Here is a 12,562-nt window from a genome sequence, read left to right on the forward strand (position 1 = left end):
GGCCGGCCCTGTTTGTATCACAGAGGCTTGGTTGGATGAGACAGGGGCAGTGGGATCTCTCTCAGCTCTGCACAGAATACATCTTGAATGGCGAATAGCCTTCAAAAACGGCATGGTTTTGAAAGACTATCTCACAGCAGGAAGAAAGTTATGGAGCTGACTCCTTGATATCTTTAAGAACAAACAGTGAATAATTACATCTTTATGTCTTTAACCAACTACCCAAACAACACAAAATTCAAAACTGCTGGTCTCATGTAGGGCAAAGAAATCTCATGAAGGTTGATAATTTTGACATAATATCCTAATGTTTCCTTTTGCATTACAGATGTTTATATCTCTACTATGCCGGGTACTTTTTTTTTAGGAATATCAGTTGTGAAATGAAACAGGAGACAGTACCTGCAAATAGGTGTTGTGCTGATGCGTGGACTTTTACCATTATCACTGCTGATCCATGCAAATGAGTGGATTTGGAAGTTTTTTGAACTTCCTGTCTATGCTGACTAATTCACTGTTTTTACTCCCATTTGATAATTCATTCTTTTAACCCTAAATACATATTGCTAAAATTGAATTCTGTATTGGGATGCCTTTTACTGTTTTTTGTGTAGACATGCAAAACCTTTGCAGTCAACCACATTTGCAGATTTGATTATTCACAGATTTGATCAATATGGTGTCTAGAAATGTTTAGGCTGTTCAGTGAGTATTGACCATATAGTCACACTGGAAGACCTAGAGATTCCTACAGAAGTGCTCTCTCAGATTTTTAAAAAAAGTATTTTATTGCAGTTTTTCCACTTTTTCAGTCTTGTCCCCCTAACCATAGTGGATGTATAAGGCTGACTGTATTCTGTTCATGCTTTGTTATGTGTCTTTTTGTGTAATTGCTTCAGCATATCTCCACCCCACTCCATTCCATTCCCACATATAGAAGAGCTCTTTAGCGATTATCTTCTAGGGCAGAGCTGGCCTTAAAAAAAAAAAAACCTGCTGTGCATTTTCTTGTATGTCATTACACTGAGGAGTGGTGGAAGTCTGAATATGCAGTTAAAGCATTTTCAGGTTTGTACATTTGTGATTATTTTTAAGGAACCATGGAGTAATTATTCCCTTACTCTTATAAAAGAAAAGAAAACACTTGAATTTTAAAAATTGAAGTATAAATACAATTTACATCAAATAATTTGGGAACCAATTTGGGCAACTAGTTAGGTTTTTTAAAATTACAAGCTTTGCTTCAACATTGGATTTTTTTTAAAAGCTGCCAGTTTGTTAGCTTTTATACACCACCCAGGTGACATTATTGACAGACATTATCATGTATTCAGTGTTTTTCAATCATATTTTAAGACCTGATTAGTAGTGTTTTTAGAAGCCTTAATGCACTGTTGGCAATGTCCTGTTCATTATGATAAAGTGTTGATTGGGATTTTAATTATAAGTACAATTTCCATATTCTTCCTTGTGTTATATCTAGTTTAGCATGTCAACAAGATGACTGATGAATGGTCTGTTAATTACATCTTGAATAGCTTTTCATTGTTGACTCTGATAGACAGTTTCAATTCCCTGGTGGTTTAGAACAGAAGCAACCAGTAAAAGTCAAATAAGAGGGACAATTATATAGGTTATTAAAAAAAGGCAGAGACGAGAAGTAGGTATCATTTGACTAACAGGAGAAATAATGTAGTGCAGTATGTTGAACCAGCATGCTGGAGTCTGATCCCAATTTAGCCAAATCAGATCTGCTTTGAATAAAACACATCTATTTTAAATAAAACAGCTCTGGGGTATCTCCAGGTTTTAGAAGAAAGAAATACAGACTATAAAATCTTTTTTCAAACTTTAAAAAATTGTTGCAGAAATGCCAAGGCATGATCTACCCTTTGTTTTTAACAAGCTTACTTCAATCACTGCCCTTTACTCATAATGATAATTAACAATTTCAAATAATATGAGCTGCTGAAAGGCATGGTTCATCGGTTTTGAATATATATATATATATATATATATATATATATATTCCTCTACATTTTGACATATTTGCCTTTATGCCTGAATCCTACTGCTATTTATTATATGATAAATTAAAAATCAGAACATGATAAAAATTTAACTCAAAATTGTAATGAAAATGCTGTCCAAAACTTACAATGCTCTGGTAGTTCTCAGTTGCTCTTTTTGCTGCACTCCAACGACTTGTTATAGTTGGATGCAGTTTCCCCAAGTCAGCCTTGTTCTTGATGAGTCTTGAGCACCATGGGATAAAAGAACTACTTCTGCCCATACTGCAGCTGTGGCCTTGAAAAGGAGTTATTGGATATTGCTTTCCACAAAGAACATAGTGCATATATAGCTTGCTCTTCATATCCACAGATTCTGCACCCATATATTCAATTACCCATACTTGAAAACGTTTTAAAAACCAAAACACAAATATTGACTTTGCCATTATAGATAAGATCCACAATTTTGCTATGCTATTGTATATAATGGAACTTGAGCATCCACAGTTTTTGTATCTATAGGGACCCTGGACCCAAGCCCCAGCAGATACCAAGAGCCAATTTTACATGCAAATCCTCTAATCTCAGTACAAATCTGAGTAGAACAGTGGTCCCCAATCTTTCGTTCTCCAGTTGTTTTGGACTTCAACTCCCAGAAATTCTAGTCAGTTTACCAGCATTTAGGAATTGTGGGAGCTGAAGTCCAAAACACCTGGAGGACTAAAGTTTGGGAACCAACAGTGTAGAAGACTGTTTTGTTTATCTAGCTGAGCAGACTTCAAAATAATCATAATTAAAGTTGTTTAAAGAATTCAATTTTTCATTATCTCAATAGGAAAAGGTATCTTGTGTCATTGCCATTGGAAGGAAAAAGTCAACTGCAGCAAGATTTATCATCTTTCCATGAGACCAAAAAGCAGTCGTCTCATTCTTCTTTTTTGTTTGTGGTTTTTGTGCAAAAGCATAGTCTTGCTTGTCACTCTGCCCTCAATTGTTAAAGGAAAAATATTTTCTGTACAAAATACTGATTTTAGTGGAAACAAAGGTTTTGCAAAAAGTCCTTAAATGCTAATATGAGTTATTGAAAATTTGCAATAGAAATATCTAGGAATCTTGCTAGGTTCCGAGAAAACTTCTCACTCTCTCATATATGAACAAAATATGAAAATATTTATAGCTCTAGTTTTATTTCATCAAAGGAATGTGTGAAAAACAGGTGATGTAGTCCCCACAAATGATGCCAAAGGGAACAAACGAAACAGGATCACAGTTTTGGTTGAAGTTGGGTCTTTACTAAAAAAATGCCGACAAAAATTTATTTGCATGGTTTAAGTATTTAAAGTTTTCCATAATGGGAAGGAGGAAGTAAATAAAGAGTTGGTTTCATCTTCTATGTAACAATCAAAGGGAAGGAAGAGAATTTGCAGGAAAGTTAAGAACTACAGGAAAATCATTCACTGGAATCTGATGGGTCAGCCAGCTCAAACTGCTCTGCATTTTCTTTATTTGCAAAACTTTTCCTGGACAATATATGGTCAATCATGATTAACATAAATTTGTAGCCTGTCATGCACAAAAGACTGGTGTATCTACTGGTAATTCTATATATGCCTGATTTTTAAATCACTGGAGTTTTTTCTTCTTGTCTCTAGCTTGCATCGCATTCTAATGGATTTACAAAATCAGCAGCTAAGCCAACTATCTGACTGGTTAACTAAAACAGAGGAAAGAACAGAAAAAATAGAGTCAGAACCTTTGGGGCCAGATCTTGAGGATTTAAAGCGGCAGGTGGAAGAACATAAGGTAAAGTATAGTCTGTTTTGAGTCCATTCGTTTCCAAGGACTATATAAATAAATACTTCTCTTGAATATTTATTATTAATTTAATATATGTAAATTTGGAGTGGGCAAAGAGTACAATACAGAAATTTTACATTTCCTATTTAATAAAACTAGGAGTGGCATCAGCTTCTTCCCCACCCGCTTTCACACAGTGATTATTCACAGAATAAGAATTAGACTGGGATGGTAAGGGAAAAGGGAATTGCAATCTGCTATTTACTTCAAAATACAATAATAACATTTCAGATTTTATTATTCCCTGGTTTCTTTCTTTTGCTATCTTGTGCTTTCCTTCTAGAGTACTCTAGTAGCAAATCGATACTATTAGTTATTATAATTGGGATTTCTAATCTCATTAGCAGTGCTGGGACTCTGAGCATGCACCCCCGAGCACTGTAAAGTAGGCAAACTGAGTGCCTGGTTTTGTATTGGAAAAGATGTGGAGGTTTTCTGAAAAATGAATTTAATTATAAAAACAAGGAGCCAGCACATAATGAATAAAAGAATTGAATAAGACTTGGGTTTGTTGTGTTCAATAAGTTTTATTTTTATGCATGAAGATCTTTAGGAAAGCTCCAGTTATACATGAAGAATAAAAACATCCACCAAAATCTGTTTTCTGATTTCCACATATTGCTCTTGGCAATATGTGCAGATAGGACCAGGATTCTATATAAAATCAGTAAGGAAAACTATATCAAATTTAATCATATTTAATCACACAGTAGTCTTACTTCTACCACTTTTGTCATAAAAAGGTGAGACTATTAAGCTTGAAAAAGACTGCCTTTGTTTCTCCTGTGAAAGGGGAGAAGGAGGAAGAGGAGGATCCAGTCTTTTTTTAAAAAATAACTGCACAGCCAATTGGGGCTGTTCAAAGCTGTTTAAAAACTATAAAATTGAGGTCTCTGAAGCCTCATTCTTCCCTCCTTTCGCTTTCCTCTGAGGCAAGGCAATTTTAAAAACCTGAAATGGAGGTCTTTGGAACTCGGATCTTCTCTCCTTCCTCTTTTATTCCAGCTTTTGTATACTACCTTGCCTCAGAAGAAAGAGAGAGGAGAGTGAAACTTCAGAGACCTCAATTTTATAGCTTTTAAATTGCCTTGCCTTCAGAGAAAGGAGAAAGGAAGGGAAAATCAGCCCTAAATGGAGGTGTGGCTATTATGTGAGGAAAACAAAAATACAGTTTTGGCACCTATAGAAATGGAGGTGCAACTAATATGCAGTGGTGACTATTATGCAATAAAATATGAATAGAATGTTTCTGGCACAATTCTACCTGTCCATTTGAAGTAAAATATCAAGACCATATCAAGACTCATTCAGTCTCCTCCAGCTTGTGTCTGTGTACACCACTGCCCACTGGATGTTTCAACTTCAATAGTGAATGAACAGACCGGGGAGACAGATAAGCAGGAAGAACATAACATTGTTATATATATATTGCATTGCAGAAACACGGCAAATTCTAATTTAATCATGGTGGAAAACTTTTGAGTACTGAAAAGCCATTTTTTACCTTCTCCCAGACTTCAGAGGGCAGAACAACTCCCCAGCTCAGTAGTACCTTAGGGACTTAGGAAACTGTGTAATAATTGTTCATGGTCTATTTTTAAGCCAAAAAAGGTTTTCTGTTTTACAAACAGGAAATATTTGACTGTTCTTGAACATGATGAAGGGCAATTTGCCTCATAGAGAGTTATTTGAGATCCTAGGAAGCTGCATATGGTACACATGTTGCACCTTGCACACCTCTAGTGTATGTTTTGTCATAATCAATGTGATCTTCTGTAATCTACAACCTTCACATTTGGAGTTATATCCAATCTATTTCTCTCTTGAGTTTGTATGACTTTACCCCCTGAGTGTTTGCTATTTAAAATAGGACTGATGGGAGTTCAGTCCAGCATCTGAAAGGACATATTTTCTGGTTTGGATTTTGTTATCACAGAATGAGCCTTAATGTAAAGATGGGTATACATTATAAACAAAACAAAACAAAAATTCCAAACAATGCAGCCTGTATGTTGAAGACTTTCATGGCCAGAATCACTGGGTTTGCTGTGACATCAGGAGAGAATGCTTCTGGAACATAGCCATACTGCCCAGAAAACTCACAGCAACTCAATGCAGCCTGTATTTCATGATTAATTAAAATCAAATGGAAATCATAAAATGATTGTGTGATCTGCAGTGTTTGACTCCAAACAATATATTACAATATAATACAACAACGTATGATTTTTTTTTCCAGATTCATCTGTCTAGATTTTCTGTTGTTCCTATTAGACTTTCTTGGTGTAAAAAATATTTCCAAATCACACAGAGATACTCTTCCTATTTGTCTCTACTGGCTGGATCGTTAGTTATCTGAAATGCAGAGGGAGATGAAAAGTTAGCTTCACTTTTCTTCCATGTATCATTTTTTCCATTTATAATATCTATGTCAGACAACATGACAAACACTAATAATGGCAAATAAAGTCTCATGCATTCAAAATGGATAGAGAGTTGGAATTCCTCTTCAACATATGGCTGTCAACCACTGGCCATACTGGCTAGATTATTCTGTGGTTGATAAAAATTAAAACGTCCTAGCTCTTCTTCATCCATTAGCAAAAAACCAGAGGACAACTTGTAATTGTCTTGCTTTAAGGGCCCTTCCACACAGCCTTGTATCCCAGAATATCAAATCCTACAATATCTGCTTTGAACTGGGTTAGTCCACACTGCCATATATTCCAGTTCAAAGCTGATAATGTTGGATTTTATTTAGCTGGATGGAAGAAGCCTTAGACTGGGAAAATGGGTTGCCCAAGATCACTTAGACTTCTTATGGATTAATGGGGATTTCAGCCTTTGTCTCCTAGAGTCTTAGTCCAACATGCAAACTATTACATCATACTGGCTCACTGAATCCATCTTGCTTGAACATCTACTGCTGCTAATAAAACACTGCATTCACCATCAAAAACTAAAAAGGACCATGCAACTTCCATAGCAGAGAAGGCATAAAATCAATCCCACTTTCTCATTTTCTAGCATCCCAGAATAGCTTTTGATACATCATGTCATGTTCAATCAGACTGATAAAAAGCAGACAAATTGGAGCTACTGCATTGTGATTGCATAAATGAACTTTAGGCTTCCAATTCTACCATATTTTATGAAAGCCAACATTTTAATTTCAGTTAGTAGGCAGAGAAGAAATAAAATCTGATGAAAGGATTTTCTGTGTGTGATTGTATATCTGCACTAACCCAACCTGTTTGGTAGAATTGTTGCCTTCTACTCTTATTTTGAATTGAAAAACATTTGGAACATTTAAAAAATGTTTCACTCTATTGTTCAGTCAAGAGACAGAATTAAACATTTAATTATGATTAAAGTTAAGTTTTTGCTTTCATGAAGGTTTCATTTAATCTTCAAAAGTAATCACTTCTCATATACACTGATTCCAGGCTTAAGTAATTTTAAATATATGTTTTATGTATAGTTAATATCAACTTTATGATTCATACAATCATAGAGTTGATGGGGCCTCAGTCAGAGACCATGGAGTTGAATTGCTCAATACAGGTTTTCCAATTTAAAAAATTCCCAGCAGCTAGCTGCCTAAGCTTTTTGAAGATATCCAAAGAAGGAGATCTCACCTTCTAGGCAATTGGTTCCCTTGTGTTGTCGAAGGCTTTCATGGCCAGGATCACAGGATTGTTGTATGTCTTTCGGGCTGTGTGGCCATGTTCCAGAAGTATTCTCTCCTGACGTTTCACCCACATCTATGGCAGGCATCCTCAGAGGCTGTGTGGCATGGAACACACAGCCTCTGAGGATGCCTGCCATAGATGTGGGTGAAACGTCAGGAGAGAATACTTCTGGAACATGGCCACACAGCCCGAAAGACATACAACAACCCAATTGGTTCCATTTCCAAACTGCTTTTACTGTCAAGAAGTTCTTTTTCTGGTTGAAAGCTATTCGCCTAAAACTTTATTAGAACTAACCCTACCCTCTGGAATAACAAAGAACAGTCCCAGAAGGGAATGTAATACTTCAAATGAAGCCTGACCAATACAAAAAATATGGGACTATTGCTGAACTTGGAAACTGCTTCTATTAATGGAGCCTAAAATGACATTCAAATTCTTTGATGTAGCATTGCACTGCTGGCTCATGCTTTTTCCTCAAAGGATGCCTTATCAAAGTGAAGTTGTAGACAAAATGGTAAACTACCACAATTTTGGGGGGAGTTGAAGATTTTTCTGTGAAAAATTAGTCTGCATAATTTTTTTTCTAGGGGAACATCCAGTTTTGGCACAATACACAGTTCTTTTCTGTGAAAAATGTTCATTTTCACATTTTTTTAAAATCCAACTTTTTTATAGCGATACATTTTCATCCAAAAAGTACAGAAGCTTCAAAAAAGTTACTATTTTTTTTTTTTAGAAAATTTCTATTAAAAACCCCACAAAACTTTTTTGGTTTTAACTCACACTTTGAAAACATTTGAATCACTCCTCCCTGGACACAAAAACAAAAGACCATCCAGTAAGCCATCCAGTATGCATGTTCTGCATACATAGAAGGCAGGAGCAGCCCTAGGTTTTTTCAGGATGTAAGCCAACCTAGGGCCGTGCGCCCCCCACCCAAAACTGTGCCCCCCACCCCAAACTGTGCCCCCCCACTCCAAACGCAGCAGGCGGCGGTGGCGACCATTGGGTCGCTCACCATGGAACAAGCAATTATTTTGTATTCTCGCGACATCTCGCGAGATTTCCGTGAGACCTCGCGAGATTACAAAATACTTCCTTCTTCCATGGCGAGCGACCCAATGGTCGCCACCGCTGCTGCCACTGCCCACCACTACCGGCGCCGCTTCGAGTGCGCCCAGGAAGGACTGTGCCCGAAGGGGCGGCTTCAGGAGCTTCAATGAAGGGCCTGATAGAAGGGCAGACATGTTGCTATGGAGCTCCTCGTGGTGCAGTGGGTTAAACCCTTGTGCCGGCAGGACAGATGACTTGAAGTTTGGGTTGCTGACCTGAAGGTTGCTGGTTCAAATCCAACCTAGGGAGAGCACGGATGTCCTCCCTCTGTCAGCTCCAGCTCTGTGTGGGGGCATGAGAGAAGCCCCCCACAAGGATGGTCAAACATCTAGGCATCCCCTGGGCAATGTCCTTGTAAACAGTCAATTCTCTCATACTAGAAGCAACTTGCAGTTTCCTGACATGAAAAGAAAAGACATGTTGCTAGCTTAAATGATGTAGTAAGGTTTTTTTCTGTATATCTTTTGGAATTTTCTGATCATAATTTGTACTTTTAGTGAGAAAAGTTTATTCAGAAATTGCCTTTGGAACAGCATGCAAATTGATAGGAAACAGCCTGGATCCCTGATTTTTTTTTTATTAATAGGAAGCATGTAGTAGAAAGAAGAAAATAAAAATGCTTATTTCACTTTGGTTCTGTTATTTTCCCTATCACCATAATTTGTTCCCTTCACTTTCCCTTGATGTGTTTTGTAACCTTTTATTTCTTCCCTGGAAAGGATGATTAATTTTTTGTCCTTGAAAGTAAATGTTGCATTAATGGATACTTTTAGTCTGCCTTATTTGACTCATCTGTCAAATGTTACACTTGGCTCAGTTCCTAATGTTTTTATTTCTCTTTGTTAACCCAGATAGAAAAAAGAGGCCACTAAAATAGTGATTGCTCAGTTAAATAAACTGGAATCTGTCAGATGGTTCACTATAAAGGCCAGCAATCCCACATTAGTCTTGACATCCTGACAATATACATTTTGGGGTTGTTGTATGTCTTTACTATTTTTAGGAAAAAATGACACCACCAGGATACTACAAGATATTTTGAAACCTGCTACCTCACATGTCTTTAATAGTAGATAAAAAAGATAAATGATGTAGTTGTAGCATCTTGAAACTTCCATATAATAAGCCAACTGTATTTGATTTCTTTGCACAAGCTTTGATTGCATTGCCCTCAAGATATTATCTATGAAACAACTTAAACGTCAAATTTCCAGACATTTTTTTCAAAATTTTACCATTTTGGTATCTAGTACTAAACCAGGTTGGCCTGTAGACCACATGTAGTCATTCCAAGTATCAAACATTTTTACCAAACAAAAGAAAACCAATGGTCTGAAATGGTTTTTCTACCCTTAGGGACACGAAGGACAATCTCTATGAGCCGGGATAGTTCTTCATCCAATCCAAGTGAAAAATGCCACCTCTAGATCTGAAAAAACCTACAAGGTGTAAAGATATGGCAAAATTGCATCCTTAGCCCTAGAAGATATGGGGCACATTTTGTTGTTTTTTTTAAACTAGAAATTGGTTTTCATAAATTTGCAGAGTACAGCAGAGGGGATGCAAGCCTACAAAATCCCTTGGAAGGCCTGTGCATCTTCTAACCTTGATAGTTATCTGCCCTGACAGAGACTAAAGTACCCAAAAGCTCACACATGTATACTTTCTAGTCTCAATTTATATAATAATATAATAACACTTTATTTCTAGCCTGCCCTATCTCCCTGAGGGGACTCAAAATTGGCTTCAATTTGTAAAGCAGAAAAGTTTTTGATCATTATTGTCAGAACTGTGAGCAACTACTTAGACCTACCCAGTATTTTAACACCTGTTCCAGAAATAACTCTGTATTTCATTTTATTATATAAAGCAAATTATTAAAACTAATAATGAGAAAGGACTTACATAGTGGTGATACTATGGCTGGAATACTATCATAGTGGAGATCCATTAAAAGAGTTCTTAAATATATTTTCTTTAAATTAATTCAATTTTAATGTACCATTTCTAGCAGTTTTAAGTAGATACTAGCTATATTAAATTGTTAGTGTTTTGATGCTACAGTTTAGCATGACATTGATATCCTTGATTATATTCTTAATTTTGTTTTGAATATCTATTCTTCACTAACAACTAGCAAACATCTTGCTATTTATGTAATAACTTACCACTTGTGGAAATTAACTTATCCTAAATTTTGTTGTGTCTTCTGAGTCACCTTTTTAACATGCAAACAAGCAAATGTTCATATGAATTCAAGAGTTATTGAATAAATATCTGATTGGACATGTGCTATCTGTCTGGTTATAAACCAGATATAATTATTAGCTATCTGATATTAAGTTATTTTCTCGTAAAGTTTAGTTCTTTTTCTAGTACAACATTTTGTGGTTGCTTTTACTTCATTAGTACAAAACTAATAACAATTATATCTTTTTCTACACATTCAAATATGATATATTACATTCCAGTGTGATTAATGTAATGACGCTCTTTAGCATATATGATATGTTTACATCCCAATCACCATCCATGGTGTGGAAAGTGTGAGGAATCTTAGTAAAAATGAATTCTATCCCATTTCTGTATCCAAAATAAAATAGCTTAAATAAAATAGTTATGTTGGAACAGTTGTATTTTTTCTTGCATATTTTGCATTCCTTTGATGCATTACACCTGTAATAATCTGCTGCGAGAAAGAGGGATTTTTAATGCTTCTGCCAGACTTCATTATTTGATTATGCATTGATTTACTATTTTTGTCCTGTTATTTTTTCATTTTAGTTCTGTTCTGATTCAGTCTTATAAATATTTTAACTAATAAGAGTGGGAAGATACTTCCTTTATGAAGCAAGATGACAGCTATATTGCAACCTAATAGAGGAGAAACAGAGAACAGTTGGAAAGGAGAAACAACCACAACCATTTCCTCCAGTTGTGCTATGGACAGCTACTTCTTAGATACTTAGATTACTAACTTTTCCCATTAATCTATATTTCTCATTATGAAGTCACAAAAGTTAGATTTCAAAAAGGACTCACCTTTATTTAAGTTGAACCAATCTACAATGAGGAAATAGTGAAGATGTCTTCAACACAATGTGTGTAAAAGAGTTCTCCCATAATTCCTGTATATGATGAAAAACCCTCACTGTTGCACCCCAAGGCAGCGTGAGCACTCGAAAGCCAACCAAGAGCCAATATAATACACTATATCTTTATTAAAACAATTATAAATCCAAAGGAAATTAGGTATAGAGTCTGAGTAAGGAATAGTTCTTTTTAGAAAGTCAATGATGGTTCCTAATGGGTGAAGGGAAAGGCCTGATATTATAATCCACAATGAGAGCTTGATAACTCTCCCAAGAAATCAAAGTCCATGAGTTGAAACAGGGAAACAAGGCTGTCAGGAAACAGAGTTCAATCCTCTGGAAATACTTTGTAACGATCAAGGCAGCAAGGTTGTCAAAGCTGAGGCAAATTTGAAACAGAAAGTCAAGGTCTACTCGAGAGTCGCGGCAGGCATGGCCCGACTGGAACTGGAACACTTGTCTTGGGAACAGGAGCTGGAGACGGAGAAACCTCTCTCCAAGAAAGCAACGTTGACACTGCAAGGAAATCTACTGAGCAAAACACTTTTAACAGATTCTGGACTGTTCAGAATTTAGGGAGTACAAACTCCCAAAACTTTCCCAAGGGAAAGCTAACCATTATCCCATCTATTTGCCAGTCTTTGGCTCCAGTGGATTTCTTGTTTTGTACTTCTTTCTCCAGTTACAAAATCTCTACGATTGAAAACCCCGTTCCCAGGCGTCTCTTCAACATCTGACTCTATCTGCGAGGGAGGAATAGAAGAATCTTCTCCAATTAGCAAGTCTCCAGAGT

General features: G+C 36.3%; 1 protein-coding gene across 14 annotated transcripts in view; it reads left to right on the forward strand.

Moving 5' to 3' along the window:
- The window catches only part of dmd (dystrophin), a 1,684,732-nt gene that overhangs the window by 665,623 nt on the left and 1,006,547 nt on the right, over positions 1-12,562 (forward strand). For all 14 annotated transcript variants that reach the window (XR_010004953.1, XM_008107345.3, XM_016992722.2 and 11 more), the window contains one exon: positions 3,665-3,815. Coding sequence is in view for 13 of the 14 variants with exons in the window: in XM_008107345.3 (XP_008105552.2) it covers positions 3,665-3,815 (151 nt within the window). In the remaining variant the exon portion in view is untranslated. The remainder of the gene's footprint in view (positions 1-3,664; positions 3,816-12,562) is intronic.

Source organism: Anolis carolinensis, chromosome 3 (genome assembly GCF_035594765.1).
Source record: "Anolis carolinensis isolate JA03-04 chromosome 3, rAnoCar3.1.pri, whole genome shotgun sequence".
Classification (NCBI taxonomy): Eukaryota; Metazoa; Chordata; class Lepidosauria; order Squamata; family Dactyloidae; genus Anolis; species Anolis carolinensis.